General features: G+C 40.6%; 1 protein-coding gene across 2 annotated transcripts in view; it reads right to left on the bottom strand.

The window, feature by feature from the left end:
- The window catches only part of RAPGEF5 (Rap guanine nucleotide exchange factor 5), a 171,009-nt gene that overhangs the window by 132,532 nt on the left and 21,100 nt on the right, over nt 1–17,377 (bottom strand). Inside the window, exons 1-5 of one of the 2 annotated variants that reach the window (XM_064506325.1) lie at nt 16,784–16,825; nt 7,923–7,973; nt 6,684–6,790; nt 5,591–5,712; nt 4,301–4,469 (exon numbers count right to left, since the gene is read on the bottom strand). In XM_064506325.1, the coding sequence (XP_064362395.1) occupies nt 4,301–4,469; nt 5,591–5,712; nt 6,684–6,790; nt 7,923–7,973; nt 16,784–16,810 (476 nt within the window). In that variant the 5' untranslated portion in view covers nt 16,811–16,825. Of the gene's footprint in view, nt 1–4,300; nt 4,470–5,590; nt 5,713–6,683; nt 6,791–7,922; nt 7,974–16,783; nt 16,826–17,377 lie in introns of those variants that run through there. The other variant, XM_064506324.1, reaches the window with a different exon arrangement.

Genomic DNA, 17,377 nt, shown 5'->3' with positions numbered 1-17,377 from the left:
ATATAAGCATCAAACACTTATGAAAATATTAATTAACTAATGATTACAGTCATCTCTCCAGCATCAGAGAGGAAGAGCGTGTTATGACACCAAAGCTAACAGAAAATTAATAGAAAAAATAAGATAGAATGGATACCGAGAAACAACCAGGACAGATACCGCCTAACACCTTTCCAAAGGAGCCAGCCAAGCGGTACAGCTGGTACTCAACGGCAGATACAGCTCCCAGGCCAAGTCTAGCTGCTATAGCACCAGCGGTCTGTGTGCCCGGCAGCGTGCTAAGCAGAGCAAGACGCAGGGGGCCCGACCGAGACCTGCCTGCCAGCAGCCAGGTCGCACGCAGTCAAGACCGCGCACCTCCTGCAGCGCCTGCGCTGCTTCCCCAGCAGCTGCCCAGGGAGCCGCCAGCGCTGCACCTCTGGTCCCTGCCTGAACGGGACCTCAGCTGCCCACCCCAGCCCCGCGGCACCTGCCCTTACCCTAGCTTCACAAGCCGCCCACAGCCCAAATAAAAGACCCAAGGGTACCCGAGAGCTGTCTGCTTTCAACAAAAGCCTTCCTGGCAGTCCAAAAGGCACTAACTAAATGAACATCCAATCCTGGATATCCACATTAAAAACAATTTACTTTTAAGAGGGGTTAGTTTTCAAAAGTCAGTGAAATGATTATTTCAGGACAGAAGATGCAGAATACAGTGTAACACTTCCAAAAAGAATATAACAAGCAATATTATCAAAAGGAAAAAAACCCTTGCTGCTTGTTAACATCCCTTCCAATAAGCACAAAAATATTGTGGGATACGTTCCAGGAGTCTAAGGCACTCAGTGCATTCTACCAACGTCCATCAAGCCTAGCATTTGCCCTGAGAGTTAGGTGTTATTATAAACACCCCCATCTGCAGAGCAGGAAATAGAAGCACATAAAGATTAAAAGCCTGATACAATGCCATTGCAGTCACTGGAAAAGAATTCCAAAGGCACTGGATGCAAGCCTAAGCAACTGCCCAAGGTTGTAAGGAAGTCCATGGCAGAGCTCTGAATACAGATCTTTTGTTCCCAGGCTAATGCAATATCCACTTCTTTTCTATCCAAGCAGAATTTGGCTGTGATTAACATAGTGTTTAATGACCCCAAGAGGCCACTGCATCAGTTCCACCTCCTCTAACCAACAATACTTAGAGGCTCAGCCTGTGGAATACCATACCAACACTAACCTTCAGTTTAGCATAAGCTGGGAAAACCCTCCAGTCCTGCCTTGTTTTCCATGGTAGATTCCCACCCAATACTATATGGAAAAGGCTGTGTTTAATGCAAGGTCAAAGCCCAGGATGGGGAACACTTCTTCAGAAACTGCAAGCACATCTCTGGCCTCAAAACACCATTTTAAATATAAAACTTACTGTATTATTATTTGGATTCCCTTATAAGTAAGTTCACACTAACTGTTTATATAAATATATACAGTGAAACAAAATATGGGGTTGCTGGTATTACTGGAAACAGGCTTTCCAATAGCTTCTGAGAAGCTATTTCTAGAGAAAATGTTATACACACACTGCTTATTTACACACTCCAAATGCCAGGACTTGATCTTTACTATATGGGCTTCTGCTGAGAATTTTTAATGCCTGGGTTGATTCCAGTATCACCAAGACCAGTGTAGGTCAGAAGCCACTGCCAAGAAACAAACAAGTCCAAATCTGTTAAAAATGCGTACAGCAAGTCAAGACGCTGCCATGCTTTTTTAATGGAAGAGGAGCTTGCTTATTTTTGGAAGACCTGCTGAAGGAAGTCTCCAGTGTAGCTAGTGTCTACACAAATCTCCTGGCTGCCTCTGGCGGGGCAGATCTGTGATGCTGCCCAGAGAGCCACTGATGGGCCCAGGAGGCTGTGTACGTGCAAGACCTTCCCCTGGCCGCGGAGGGGACAGAACCAGTCTGGTAAGGATGCACTTGGGATGCCCAGTGTGGCCTGCCGGTACACAAGCAGGTAGCTTCTTCTGATTTCATCAAAAGCAGAGAATCTCATGAATTAAGAAAGTAAGAATTTCTCTATCCATATGTACATACAGAATCTATAGGAATATACAGCCTATCAGAAAAACTGATGGATGTAAAAATGAATACAGAAGTATTAGAGTACAAGAAATACCATGCTTCTAATGGTATGGAAAAACAGCTTATATCTTTATTTGAAAAAAGACAAATATTCACTCCAAGAGAGAATTTTTAGAATTGCCTCTCTCTGTCTCATGAAAAAGAATATGAGTTCATTTAACTTGGTCAGTAACTTTAGCAATTATCTCATCACATCTATTTCCTTTTCAGACTATGTTTTAGCAGTTTATTATTTGCATCAAGCATGGAGGATTTTGAAACTGGAAAAGCCTCTTTTACCTTTAACATAACATCCCCTAGAGGCTGCACAATTATTTAAAATTTTATTCCTTCAATATATAGTAAAAGAAAAAAGCACCCTCACAATCTGACAGATAAAGCCTCAAGAAAATAATTCTTCAGCGACAATGTTCCCAAAAGAAATCCAACTAAAATTTGAATAATGCAAGCAGGAAGGAGCTGGAAATATACATTAATGAATAATTGTTCAAGTCATACAACAGGGAACATCCTGCACTAGAAATGACAGTTGCACTGGAATAATAAAACCTCAAAGCAGACTACAAAATAGTGGTACTCTCTGGCCAAGGTCAGCATGCAGGACACATTTTTAACCTCGAACCTGAAAGGTCTTCAGCCAACTTTCTTACCCAGCATCCTTCATCTAGCACCTCAATATGACTTATCTGGTCAGTCCTTTTGGTTCAAGGCCTTTGTATGAGCAGCCATGAACCACGAAAAGTGGCCTGATTTGCAATGATAATGAGGAAAACTACAATTCCCACTGAATTCAAGATGATATCTCCATGATACTTAAGGCAAAGTGCTCAGCATCAGAGTAGGTTGGAATACAAGAATTTCTATTTGCAAAAAGTCAAAGGTCTTCTCCTATATGCATCATCTACTTCGGATATCACACTCTAGACCACTGCTCTAGCCAATCAGGGGTCCTTGCCATTTGGCTAGAGTCAGTCAAGCTGACCAAATAAGTGTGTCCTCAACAGAATCTCCACTCCAGAACTGCCAATTTCTGGTTGCTGATGGAGCTCAGCAACAAGGTAAGGGATCAAGTTTCTGCCTTGAGTTATGCAGAGAAATTACTGAGAAATTTTCAGCCATTTCAGCACCTCTAAAAATCAGATTGAATATCTGAATTTAAGAAACTGGAAACAGCTTACAGGGACTTTGGGCTCTGTACTCATTTAAAATATTTCCATTAGGCATTTACTTGAAAGAACGTGTTTTTAAAATCTAAGAATTAGAGAAGGAAAGTACTTCCGGAAGAAAGTTTGTCTTTGACATCAAAGAGGATAAATTCTATTACTGCAACAGTAATAATTCTCTGCAATATAAATAACAGGTTTAAGGCTTCATCATGCTAGCAACAACAAAAGACTTCAACCCATCTTTTCTATACTGTCCAGCCCCTGAAGATTTGCCAGGGCATGAGGGGTCACTAGTCTCCAGACCTCTCACTGACACCTTTTTCCTGTATTTTGGCCTCCTATTGTGGCACAAATAACTATGGTTTCTTTCTAGCTGCTAAACAGACCAAGTTTTGAGCACAGCTGGATCAGCACAGAGGGGATATTAACATCCAACAGTCAGGTGGAAGAGGAGACATACAGGAAGGGAAACTCTTAAATAGCATAGTCTGCAAAAGGAATAACAATTTGAAACTCCAGAGCTCTGACAAACATGCAGTAACAGACAAAAAAAAAAAAAAAAAAAAAAAAAATCAGATGACTAAAGCTATGACATTCCTAGCCATCCTCTATAGCCACCTGATAGCTGATCCTGACCCAGCACACAGGCATCTGACCTGCTAGTCAATCAGCTCCACAGTGTGCCTAGTGCCAAATTCATGCTAAACCTCCAAATGCAAGAGGAGACAAAAAAAGTGAAACAACTTGCCCAGGTAATACAGCAACCTAGAGTCAGAGCTTGCGTAAGAACCACAATATTTCAAGAATCTCAAATGAAGTGCCTCAATTCGTCTAGGGACACTGACTTTCCCAGGTGCTAATTGCAATGCAGATCATAGAAGAGTCCGTCTCTACGAAGCTTGCCAACCCTGTAAAGAAAACTCTCATTTGCACAGTGGCTTGGGGAAAAACAATATCATTATAAGCCAGTGACTTACAGAACAGTCTAAGTTGAAAAGAGATGTATATACATACTTACAGATTGCACATGTCAATTCTGGGAGGAGATAACGGCAATAGTTGAAGTAGGAGCTTTACGCCATTCTTCCATCCTTCATCTCTCTCAAATTCACAGAAAAGGTAGGTACATTCATCTGCTGAGAACTGGTAGAAAGCACGAGTGTCTTGAAAATACAGTTGTCTGTCCACTGTTTGGAAAAAAAAGCAAACATTAGATATCCTTTAGCCTTTTACCATGTGAGAGTTCTTTGTCCCCACTGCATTCTGTATCACACCTGACCTTAATCTTGAGTTGCACCACCATATGGGGCAAAAGGATCACAAACTCAGCCCAGAAGCAATCCTGTCCTCTAGTATTAACTCCAAACAGCACAACCCAAAACCTCAGTTTGAAGATCTCCAGGCTCCTGAGATTCAAGCATTAAGACAGACGAGTATTTCATCAACAGAAGAGTTTGGAATTAGGGGATATGGCTGGAAAAGAAAAAGCTTTCACTTGTCAGATTTTTGAGCCTCAATTTTCATTAGCATCTAATCTATTCCAGGCTTCGGTGAACAAAGATCAATAATGATCAATACTTTTAAGTATGCTCAGTGTCCCCTTACACAAGTAGAATCTTCCATAACACCTCACCTTTTTGCAAGGAGGAAAGGTAAGTGCCTAGCACAGACCTCAGGGCTGGATATGCACCGAATGAAGCTACCCAAGTAGTCCCTGCTACAACAGAAGTCCAGAGGTTGGTTACCAGTGTAATGACCACCAACCGCATAGTCTGGACCAAATCCCTAAGTTTTGGGAGGAAGGAGGGGACAGCTGAGGAGAATCCAGCATCACAACATTCTCAAGGAGCTGACTCCCTCCCTTGATCCACTATATTCTAAAATTATGAAAAACAGAAAGAAAGGGGATATCAGTAACTGCTAGAGAAGTCATCTGGTGAATCCAGGATCTGCAATGACTAAGCAGCTGGTGTCTTGTAAAAAAAATCTAAAAGAGCTTGGGGGGAAAGAAATAGGCTGGAATAGACACACACACAGTCTGCAACTTGGCAACTGGCAGTTACATTTGCAAAGGCAAAAAGAAGGAAATTGACTCAAAAAATTATTCATCTTTGGTATTTATGAAATAAAAGGTCACAGAGGTAAGCCTACAGAACAGACAGTAAAACAAACAATTGCTTAACTAAAAATGAAACAATCGGCACCTTTTTCTTTCCCTTCTTTCTCTTCCATCAAAAAATGTAACTGTCATCCTATTTGGAAAGGAACTAACAACCTTCCTTATGCTAGAAGTACTATCAACGCTGACCTGACAATACAATTCCCATATCCAGAAGAAGCTGCCACACGCCAACTGCTGTAGATCGGCACTTAACAAAAGGGCAGTGCTCCAGAAGCCAGTCTACCAGTTCCGATCCAACACAGCTTCTCCTGAAAATGTGCAAAACACCATTTTTTACACTACAGTAATGTTAACATGCTATTTAATGATACAGAGTTATTTTAAGTCATCAAGGGGAATCCTCTGTTCAGCAAAGCAAAGCCTTTGTCTCAATCACTATCTTTTGTAATCTTGTTCATTTGAAGGAAGAAAGTGTTCTGGAAAGTCTCAGCGGGATATCCCTAGTTACGACAAGGGAATTCAGTGTTAGATCAGTAAGTTCCTTTACGTACCTAATTTGCATGGCATATTTTACAGTATATAATATTTTTTAATCAATTTGTGCTGCATGCAGTCATCCAAAGATGTATAAGACTTAAAAAAAATCCAACTTTTTGGATTTTATTTCCTTTATGTATGTAGGCGTAAGCGGTACAGCTACACAATGTAAGTGTAATACCTTGAGTGTTGCTCTAGGATGTACTTCATCTTGCACATTATTGATAAACCTCTCTTTAATCCATCAAAATCATAATTCAGGCTTGTTCTTATATACAGATATGAATGAATGGTGCTGTAATAAACACTTGTGCACTTTGGCATAATTGAAAATTGGGGAAAGCATATATGCTGTAATGTAAAACAAATGGATAAATTTCATTACAGCAATATTCCGTAACTTATGTGCAAAAGCAAAACCTGGAGTCCAGTTCATCTCTCTGAGTCCAGACCAGGGTTGAATTTGGCACTCATTTCAACAAAAGAACAGACAAATATAGTTGTATATGAAATCATAAGCAATTAAATTAATGGACACACAGTCAGGCCACTGCTGCTTTCTGACAACTGACAGAATAACGTAAGAAATAATATTAAAATACATGAGATTAAGGAACCTTTTTAGAAAAAAGATGCTTAGGAAACACAGACACACCCGCATTTACTGTCCTGTCAAATCAGAGCAGAGACAAATGCAAACAAAAACCCATCCAGTTGATTAAAGTGAACGATCGTGGGTTACCTGCAAATTCCAGTAAGGTACACCCTGTCTTTAATCAGGTCAGAAGCTTGTAGTGTAAAAATATTCCTGAGAGCTCTCCCAGCGCAGGAAGAGCTTTCTCCGTATATCTAAATGAGAAGAGAAATTCAAAGTTGTGACAAACAGAGATTCATTCCCAAAGTAGTAAATTACCTTGCCACTGTACACTCTCTCCCTCTGAGCAATGCCTTCTCCCCTGCTAAACAACAGGGAAACGCTCAGGGCCTCATAGCAAATGCACTCCAATGTCTGTGATACCCAGTCTTATCACAGGTTGCAAATGCCCCCATGGGCTGGTCTACTTTTAGGTTTGCTGCCTTAGAAAAATGGAGATTTTACTATCTGTCAGTTTTACATTTCAGCACTAGACAAACTCAAATGAAAACAAGTGTTATTCTAGCAAAGCAAAAAGATTGTATTACCATTGCAAAACCAGAAATACAATAAAAAATAAACGTTATTCTGTATGTATTTTAGTTAAATAGTTTAAAACAAGCCTAAAACATACCGAGATGCGATTTCATGATTTTTTCTTGTTGTTTAGAAACTGCGGAGGTATCCTCTGATAGCTGCAGGTCTGCTCATCTATACCCTGCCACAAGGATGCCGTCTTTCAGAACGGACACACCTGGGAGTTCCCTCATGCCTGATTCATACCTTACACCTTAAAGCTGCAAATGAGTCTTTCAAACCAGGACTTAACTCCATCTTCCACCTACGTGTTCTACCTGGACTCTGTATATTACTCCTTAATGACAAATTTAACTCAAACTTCTGTAATGATGTTTTCTCACAGTCCCAACAAATGTATCAGCAATACAAATAACTAGAAAGAAAAAGAAAGCTTTCCTTTAACCTTTTTTGGTTCCTATGTTTTGGAATCTTTCAAGGAACATAAAATAAACCTGAGACACTACAGTCTTCAGAGATGCAAAAACAGAGCTCTCAAACTGCAAAATATTGCAAAACTAAGCTAAACTGTTATGAGAATAGTTTAAATGGCTCTGAAGTAAGGGTGAATTGGGATTTAATACAGTTTAGTTTAGTAAACTCACCAATAGAAATAAGCAGTTTCTAATACACAAACTATAACATGTTAACTGGATTTAACTGCAGACCGCATTCATAAATGTCTTCAAAGCTATGATTAAGGGACTGAAGCAAAACAAAAAGATTCCTAATATGTTGTTTCATAAAATGGAATTAAAGTTTGACAAGTACCTTGTTTGAAGGTGTTTCCAAATATGGATTTGAAATTCTTCTGGACAGGGTCTGTAAGAGAGTTTGGTACAGATTTAGTTTTGTTCTGTTTGTTTTTAAACAACAACAAAAAAGTAACAGCAAAGTAGGTCTCCCAGATATTGGAATCTGTATAAAAATCATTTATCAAATCATCCGAGTAGTATAACCAAAGTCTCCAAAACAGATTTTTTCACACCAGGAAAAATATCTTATTAAACTTGGTCCTATACCGTTTACTACATTTTTTTCTGGATCTGGAAAAGATGACAAGTAATAAGGTGGCAAGTTCTGTAGACAACACACAATTAATTGTTTGGATCAGTAAGGACCAGAAATGACAGTGAATAATTTCAAGAGAAACCTAAAAAAGTTAGGCGAAAAGACTATATCCAGATGAGCTCAGCATTAAAAGCAGCATGTCTTAGAGGGGGGGAAATGTAATTACAGAGGTTCTTACACCTTTTTAAACAAACTCTATCAGTTCTGTAAAGACACCTCAGTGTTACAGAATACTTCCCAAGGAAGATCACTCTTATAAATGAAGTTCTGAATTGTAGTAAAAAAGAAACCAGATATTAGAATAAATGAGCAATAACACAGCGAATAACAGGGAGGTAATATTGCTCTAATGAAGATGAGCAGTATCTCTGGCACACCACATGCTGCACTGGTCACAGGATCTCAAAAATGATGTTCCAAAGTTAGAGAGGATTCACACAATAATAGTAATAGGAACAACAAAAGCTTTGGATGAGGATGAGGAGAGACAGAGAAGACGGTGACTATTTACCTTACGAAGGAGACGTTGCAGGGGATGTAATGTAAGTATACAAAATAATGAATGGCACAGAAGAAGGACAGAATTTCTGTTCTCTGTTTCATGTAGCAGGAGAATAAGAGATCATTCAATGAAATTAAAGAGGTTTCATGTTTGAGGAGATGGAAAGGAAAATGACACAACTGTTCACTGCAGGGAAATGAAATGTCCAAACCTTACTGATGTTCAATAAGGATCGTGGTTTTAGTTATAAAATTAACAATGAGCTACAACTCTGAAAGGCAAATAGAGACAGGGTAAACCCATACAAGACTTAGGTTATTCCATATTTCCTTACCATGGTATTTCCATATCTTGTCAGTGTTAAAAGACAAGATATCATCTACTCTGATGCTTATTGGCAACTTCTAGCTTACTACAAGCCATACAACACACAAATAAATACTGCCTAAAAGAAACCTGGAATTGAAATAGAAGAAATTGTGCAGGTGCATGGGCAGAACAATAGGAGGACTGCATGGTATTTGCTCACATGAATCCTTGTTATGGGCAACATAATTAATTCCTTGCTTTGAGAAGGATCCAATTCACACATGGTATATTGTAATCATTAAAAAAAAAAGAATCATCCTTCACACACTGTAAGAATTATAGAATTGGTATTTCAGTAACACCACCTGCTCTGCCCCCTCTCCCCCCCCCCCCCCCCCCCAATACTCTTGTTCCTGTGTTTTTAGGAACAGAAGAGAAACGACAACAAAGTATGGAAGTATCTAACACTGTGTACGTCTCTGTGCTCATTACAAATGTTAGTGCGGTTCCACGTCGCACATGTAACCGCAGCCGAGTGTGGAAATACTGTAATGCAAGAGCTTCACTCCCCTCACCCATACCCAACAAATACATCCCGAGAACATGACATTGCTTCAGCTCCCACTTCTTCTAGCAGGCACATCATTAACACCTCGGTCTGCAGCAGCCTTTCATAGTGATGCTGCCCTTGATTTGTTTCCAAGCCATTCATTCAACAAGCCTCACTTATTACAGCAGCACAGCCCAAGTTTGTAAGCTCATTTTCCCCCCTCCCCACTCAACTCTCAGGCTGGCGTAACAGCGTTAACATCAGCAAGCTCTTTCCAGCGATGCTAGAGTGAGCTGCAACCCTTCACCCCGGCCACTGCCCTGTTTCAGAGGAGATGCATCGAGGGGGGAACCAAGGCTACCGAGAGCATGGGCAGGATGAGGGGACACCAGCCCCGCTGCCGTCCTGCCCCTCACCTCTGATCCCGATTATCTAGGATCCTGATGCTCATCCAATCCTGATCCCGGGGAGCTCGCCATGCGGAAAGCATTGCTCTTCGGGCAGGACTATTTTTCAGGTGGCTCAGCTCCCCAGATGGCTCACTGAACGTGGGTGCCCACTGCTTGCTTCATGCCACCCGTGCCACCAGTCAGATACCTCCAGGAGCCAACTTAAGCCACTAAAGAGGCAGCAGAACAAAATCCGTAAAAAGAACCAAAAAAACGTTATGCCATTTCAGTAAGTTAAACCGTCTCTCAAAGGGTGCGGTGAGCTCCAGAGCCAGCGTAAGGGAGAAGGGCTGGTAAGGCACTCAGGAGAAGGGAAGACAGGAAAGGAGGGAAGAGGAGGGAGGCAGAAGCAAAACCTCCCTTGTCTGGCAGCAAGGAGCCAGAGCAGCGCAGCAAGAGTGGAGACACCACGCAACAGGACCAACACACCCCTTGGGTACTCTGGGCACACCGCCTTCCCACTAACATTTTATCTTGGCCTGCAGTTGCTCTCTATGGGTTAATTTCAGCTGAAGTTGGTACCCTTACACTTAGGCTTCTTGAAATAGATACAAAGCAGGGACTAGGTCCAAATACCCCACCCTCCAAAGATTACTGCCTTAACCACTAAGATAACTAGTCTTGTTTAGGCAGCACATCTCAGTGGACATTAATTACATCATATGAAGTCAAAAAGCACTAAGCAATAAAACTTTGGCAATAGGGGCAATACTAATAACTTCGAAGTTTCTCATCATCTTTCAAGATGAAGCATTTTATTTGCTGCACTTTTTAAATCCCAAAACAAAATACACACACACACACACTCAAAAGAAAAGGAGTAGGTTTATACAAACACAGAGGAAATAGCAGCGCTGGCAGCATCCCCTTTACTCCACATTACAGAAAACCTAGGTCTAATTCTCACTTCAAGAGAATCGAACTCCTCTTGCCCACTTTGGAGGGTACTCCGCTGTCAGATAATGGCTGAGGGTATGGATTACTTCCAAGGGGTCTGCAAAAGGTGACTCCATCTGAAAACTTGTAAAGCAAACAAGTTTTCTAGCCCATCCTTCAGATCCCACAGTACTAACTCTGATGAAGGGACAAGGGTAGGAATTCACAGCCAAGAAAGGGGAGAGGGAAAGACAGGATGACCACTTCTTTGGGTGGCAATCTGGACCCAAATCAGCTTAGAGGAAGCATGAAACCACAGACTAAGGAAAGTACATTTATTCAATGCCAGGCAGGAACTTATATACATGAAATTTCTCCAGCTATAAAAAAAGCATGGAAAATGCATAGAAGAGCTGGAAGGGAAGGACAGGAAAGGGGGACTGGAGAAAGAAAGGTGTCCATGCCAAGTACACCTTTCCAGGCACTGCCACCCCAGCTGCCCCAGCACCTCTTCACCAGCTTGAGGAGAAGCTCTGCCAAATCACATGCTGGGGAGGAGATGGTTATGTGGCAGCATGTTCAGTCCTGTGACAGGGAAGGAGCAGGCCAGGACTGCTGGATGTCCTCAGACAGGGCTCTGCCCTAAGCACATATGTAGGACGTACATTGGTGGCTAGGGCGTCTCTGCAGAGCAGGCAGGCATGGGAAGTAAGAGGTGGAGAGGGGGCTGGTGTCTTGCACTGGGTGACGAGGAGCGTGAAGCATAAACGGGGTATGCGGATGATCTCCTAGTCCAGGGAGATGACCTGCATACAACAGAGGCACAGGAAAAGATTTTGGAATATGGCTGCTAGGATCTGACTTGGTTAGTTGTATGCCACAGCTAATTTAGCCTAAAATAGGGGGAAATTATAAAGGATTTCACTGCAATTAAATTAAAATTACTAGAAATGCAGGTGGAGCAAATATGTTAAAAGAATAACAGGATTAGAATAAAACGACCAGCAGGTAATTGAAAACAACTAGACGGAAATCTTCTTGACAGTCCATAAGACCAGCTCAGGGAACTATTAGCCAAAGAGTCAAGTACTTCAGCTAGGTTTTTTAAAAGGGCAGCTAGTTTATGACTAATATTAGTAAGCAAAATCTGTACTTGAGTTTAAGTTAGTATTGCTTCAACTGAACAATTTTTTTAAAACAAGTTAAGCCTTTTTTTTTCCTAGCTAAGCATGAAAAGATAAGGATGGTAATATTTTAATGTAGGAGTGCGATCTGATTTTTGAAAGGTTTGGAAAGAAATTCCCACACCATACCACACAACAAGCAAACTGCACTAATGAGGACATTTTGGTCTTCATCTGAAATATCAAGTATTACAGTCCCATGAGATGCTGAGTTCTTTACTCCACAGAGTAGTGAGCTGGCTCCACTATGGCAGTTCCCTCTGCATTTACTACAAGCTGGTTAATGTTCTAACCAAGGGATATTACAGCACATGTTTTCACTCGCACCTTTTGGAGATGCATGTGAATTTTCTCCTAGTTTTTTTAGGCTTGGGATTTCAGTTTGGCCTCATCTCTACTTAGCATGAGTTTGCCCCTGAGCTGCCTGTGCTTTGCCTCCTCCCACAGCCATCCCAACAACTGCTGCTAGTCCTGCCTTCACCAGCAGTGCTGGCACAGGGGCATCAGCAAAGCTCCATACATCTGCCAGCAATTTAATCGTTATGCTCAGAAAAAAAACAAAGCTGCAGTGCTTAGAGCTCCAATTCAACAAGTGCTCTTCTCAGCTGGGATTTGGTACAGTGGTAGCAGCCAGCAACCAATTCAAACCAATTTCAAATACAGGATCTAAATAATTTGCCTCTCTTCTAAGAGATTCTGATACTGCTGTGCACTTAGCAAGAAAAGAAAGCTTTGGCAAAAACAGGTAAGTAAGGATTTTTTTAAATTAAGAATGTAAAAGGTTTATAAAAAGGAATAGGGCGGTTAATTTTAAATCTCAGAGAAACAACAAAAGGCAGAAACAGGGCTCTTCCCCTCCAGCAAGTTGTTTAAGCTTCCATTATATTCCAAGTTTTTCAAATAACAAGGTTTTTAACCGGTTATGTTATCAAAAATTGTACATGAGGCTACATTAAGAATAATTTGTAATGAGCAATCAAACTTCATCTGTTGTCAGTTTACAACACACTCATATATTTGTTTGTTTGATTGGGGTTTAATTTTCAAACATGCCCCACAATTAACTTCACATCAACAAGCAGCTCCAGAAACATTTTGTGTATAAATATAAGAAAATAAGGATTCATAGTTTCAGGGCACTATCACTATGTCCCTAAAGATTTTAATATAGCATTTATGCATTCCAAATTGGATTACTCCGTATGCTTAGAATTAAACAAATGCTTCAGCGCTGTGCTGCATCGGGGCTTCTTTCCCTAAATACAAATAGCCTGAAAGCAATTCATCAGATTTTGAAATGCACGTGGTATATAGCACAGACTACCTGGTAATGAGATTGTTTCTGTTCCCTGACAAGGGGATTTCAGCAGTTACCCAACACATCCTGAATTGTCTAATATGACTGCAAGGGAAACTATGCATTCAGACCGATTTCCAGCAAGCCTTTAAGCATCCAAGCCTTAAATGCACTTGCACAAGTATTCATGCCGGAAGAGTCTCCACGTTCCAGCCACGAGAGACAGTGCACATTAAAGGATCACAAATAGAGCTGAATCCAAATTCATTTTCAAATACAATCAAAAGTGCTTTTCTCTCTCTACTCACCATTCAACCCTAATAATATCGTAGCTGAGGAAAAAACAAAAAAATCCAGCAGGGCTATTTACTTAATTTTCCTTAGGCTTCTCTCCCACTCCACACAGAAATCAAAAAGTAATTGTTTTTTTTTCCTAGACAGATTTCTTTCTCTCATTACAAACCATGAAAATCATAATGCCATAACGACGGAAACTATCATAACTGATACAACCAATGGATGTCAGTGTGTTTTCTCCTTCAAAAAGATTTGCTGGATTTGCTAAGAGTAAGCATGGAGCTAAAATTATTAGTTTCCATTCCAGCCCTGCTCTGAAAATGACTTCTGAAATAACGCTCTGTTGTACCTTCCCGACGCACCCTCCTTACCTGCAACCCAAGGAGGCAGCAATTTCTGCATGACTAAACCCTCCCTTATTCCAACCAGTCATGCCAAGCAAGGAGCAGGGGAAGGGAAAGACAATTACCCAACAGTTCGGGTTGTCACTCAACCACCTTCAATTTTTTGCATTCGCTATTGTTTGCTACTGTGAAAATTATAGGCTTTTTAAGCAGAAATAAGATATAGGTGCTGTGTATAATACATGAAATGCTGCTGTTGTATGACTGTGGCTGGGCGTAGAGAGTATTGTCAGGAATCCCAATCTGTTTCCATGTGGCAACAGATTTTTGCTCTTGGTTGCTAAGGTACAGCAAGCAGAGTAGGTTCTGAAGCTGGTTGACTTTCAGCAGATACAATTTATATGAAATCACAGAATCTGCTTGACTTCCTGCCAAATAATACTCATAACAAAAAACGTTCCCCCACTACTCCTCTGAAAACCCACCCTCAGAACTCATAGGTAATGGAGAACAGCCAATGGAACAGTTCTCCCATTAATATGTATTTAAGATTAAATATAAAACTATTTATAAAGGGAATTTTTTGGTGGTCTTAAACATCAAATAGCATAAAAAGATCAAAAAGCTATAAAATGAGAAATACATATTCATCAGTTTGCAATTTAGGTTTCCCAGGTGAGACTAAAAACACCTCTCTGGAGACATCTAAATGGGTCATTAGTGGCAGGAAACTGAAGAATGTATTCTCTCCTGTCTTCTGCAAAGAAAGAACTTGCAATGAATCTGAGTGAGTTATTTCAGAAAAGGGAAGCCCACTAGTGACAGTTATTCACGCCTCCACCAGAACAGAAAGAGAGCTGAGAAGGAAATAGCTGTTCTTTACAGAGACAAGCAATGGTTTTCAGGTCTAAAACATTATTTCTGACACAACAGGCATTAAAGCAATGCATGTTCAAAGCATTTCAGCATTTTCTAGTACCTAACAAACTAAATATGGCTGTATGTTTTTATGCTTCAAACAAAACTCTTTGTTTTAGTTAACCCGTAACAATAAGTCGGACGCCTTAAAACTTTTAAAGTCTCCATATCCTAGCAAAAAGTGGAACTCAGCACACAAGAGCAAATTTTGTTTGCAAGTCCCTATTTTCCCCCAGTTAGGAATAGAAAAAAAAAAAATACAGATGGAACTACAGCAGGATTGGCCCACTTTTCTCCTCCCTTTTTCCCAGTCCTATCATGGGAGGAAAGCCTGGATATGTCCAGTTCCAAACAAGAAAGGCATCAACACAGGCCAGATCCAAATAGAGCTAATAAGGGTTTTGACACTGAAACCAAATCAGTTCAAGAGAAAGGGAGGAGTGGAGAACTGTTAGTGGGGAATGGTTGGGTTAAAGAAACTTTAGGTTTCTCAAAAGAGAGGACTTCTGCTAACGATGCATTCCTGTTTGAAGGACCATAAAATGAGGCTGCTGACAAGTGGGTCCTGCCTTTCCTCCCCCTCCGGCCGCTCCTTCCCAGCCCCCTGCTTTGCGCTAGTGGTTGTGGAGCTGTGTAGCGAACCAAATTCAAGAGCTGACAGCTTAAAGTTAACTTGGCAAATAACAACCAGTTTTAACCTGGCCTATTTCCCTGAGCCAGGTCACACGCAAGCAAGAAGGGCACGAGGGGGCACAGGTGGGGAGGGACAGCTGCGCTCAGAGGAAGCACTTGTTTATGCTCTGTTAAACTATTCGAGGAACTATGGCATGAAATACGCCTAATAAATCTTTAGCATCTCTGCTCTGTTAACATGAAAAGGAGGTGGACGATAACCACAGAAGATGACAAGGCGATATTCAAAGGTGCCACAGCAGAGAGCTAGCAATGGGAAGCTTTACCTCGTGCCTTCATATTCACATAAGAGCCCCACCTCGGTTAACGCCAAAGACCAATTGTAAACTGAACAGGCTACAACCATAGCTTACAATGTAGGAACAGAGCTTAAACATGTTTGCTGTTCTCTTTTAAAAATATGATGGATTTTTTTAAACTCCAATAATGACACAATGCTTGCAATGAGAACTTATTAAATATTCACTTACTAAATATGAAAAGCAAAAAGAATCAGAATTTTACTGCTGTTATCACATTTATATAATGTTAAACTATACCAAATACGTTTAATTATTTGTGTCCCTTCATTCGATTAACTTTATTGCAGCATTTGTGTTCTAGCTGGCAGTTTCAGTCACACTTTTCCTGATGTTACCTAGGAAGCTGTCCAGTGCGTTTCACTCTTCTGGACTGTCAACAACACTTCACAGGCAAGCAGCATCCTCTTTTTTCTTCCCCCAGTGTAAAGCAGGCACTTCACAGATTGTCATAGTAAATAACTTGCAAAATGTATACAGTTATTTTCCTTTAAAACTCAGCACCTAATAAATACAGTACACCTTCTTTGTAAACTACCACCATCCTCCTGACCATCTGGTTTCGTTTTGATCTGGAGGGCACCACGCAACAGCAGCTGTTTTTTTAATGATTATTAAAAATACTATACAACAATTAATATTTCTAATGATATAAATTACTATTAATAATAAACTATTTGGACCTTTCAAAAAAATGCACATTGGACTCTTCATACTATAATTAAACAGATGTTCCCAATGACAGGTTACAATTTCTTTTCATATGGATCTAAATGAAAACATTAACAAAACAGTGAAAAGGGAGAGCAAGAGAAGGAAAATGTGGATCGTCTGCACACTTACAAGCTTTTCGAAGCACCTCTGGCACATTTCTTGTGTTGCCACAAAAATACTTGCTCACGACACATTTCCAAGTAAGAACAGGAGGCAGGACGGCACCCCAGCTTGGCAATGCGATCTGGGCCAGGCAGCCTGACTCACAGACACACACTAGTAAAACAAATCTGCAAACAACAAGGTAGAGGCTGTCATCACTAGTACAGCAAAATGGCATCATGGAAGGCAAATGTCAAGGAAAAGTCTCTCATCAAATATACAGCATGGATTCTACTTTTAAAGAGGTGTATCCTCTGAAACCACTTTATCTCTGTAGAGCTCTTATTTTCAATCCAATGACTTCAGACAGCATCTCATCCAGATAAAGTGTACCTAGCAGCACTGATTTATTCTCAATCCTTACACCTCTTAATTAACTTCAAGTCTTATAATAATAATAATATTGAATGTATTCTACTCTCAAATTTATGGTAAACAGGTAAGGGAGAAGGACAAAGGCTTACCAACATGCAGGATTTGTCAGTCCAGCTAATGCACTTATAAAAATTCAGGGAAAGTTGCACACCCTGAAGTATGTATACATATCCAGACACTACACGC

This window comes from Dromaius novaehollandiae, chromosome 2, assembly GCF_036370855.1.
Source record: "Dromaius novaehollandiae isolate bDroNov1 chromosome 2, bDroNov1.hap1, whole genome shotgun sequence".
Taxonomy (NCBI): Eukaryota; Metazoa; Chordata; class Aves; order Casuariiformes; family Dromaiidae; genus Dromaius; species Dromaius novaehollandiae.
Note: the sequence above shows the minus strand (reverse complement) of the source record. Positions and strands in the feature narration are given on the sequence as shown.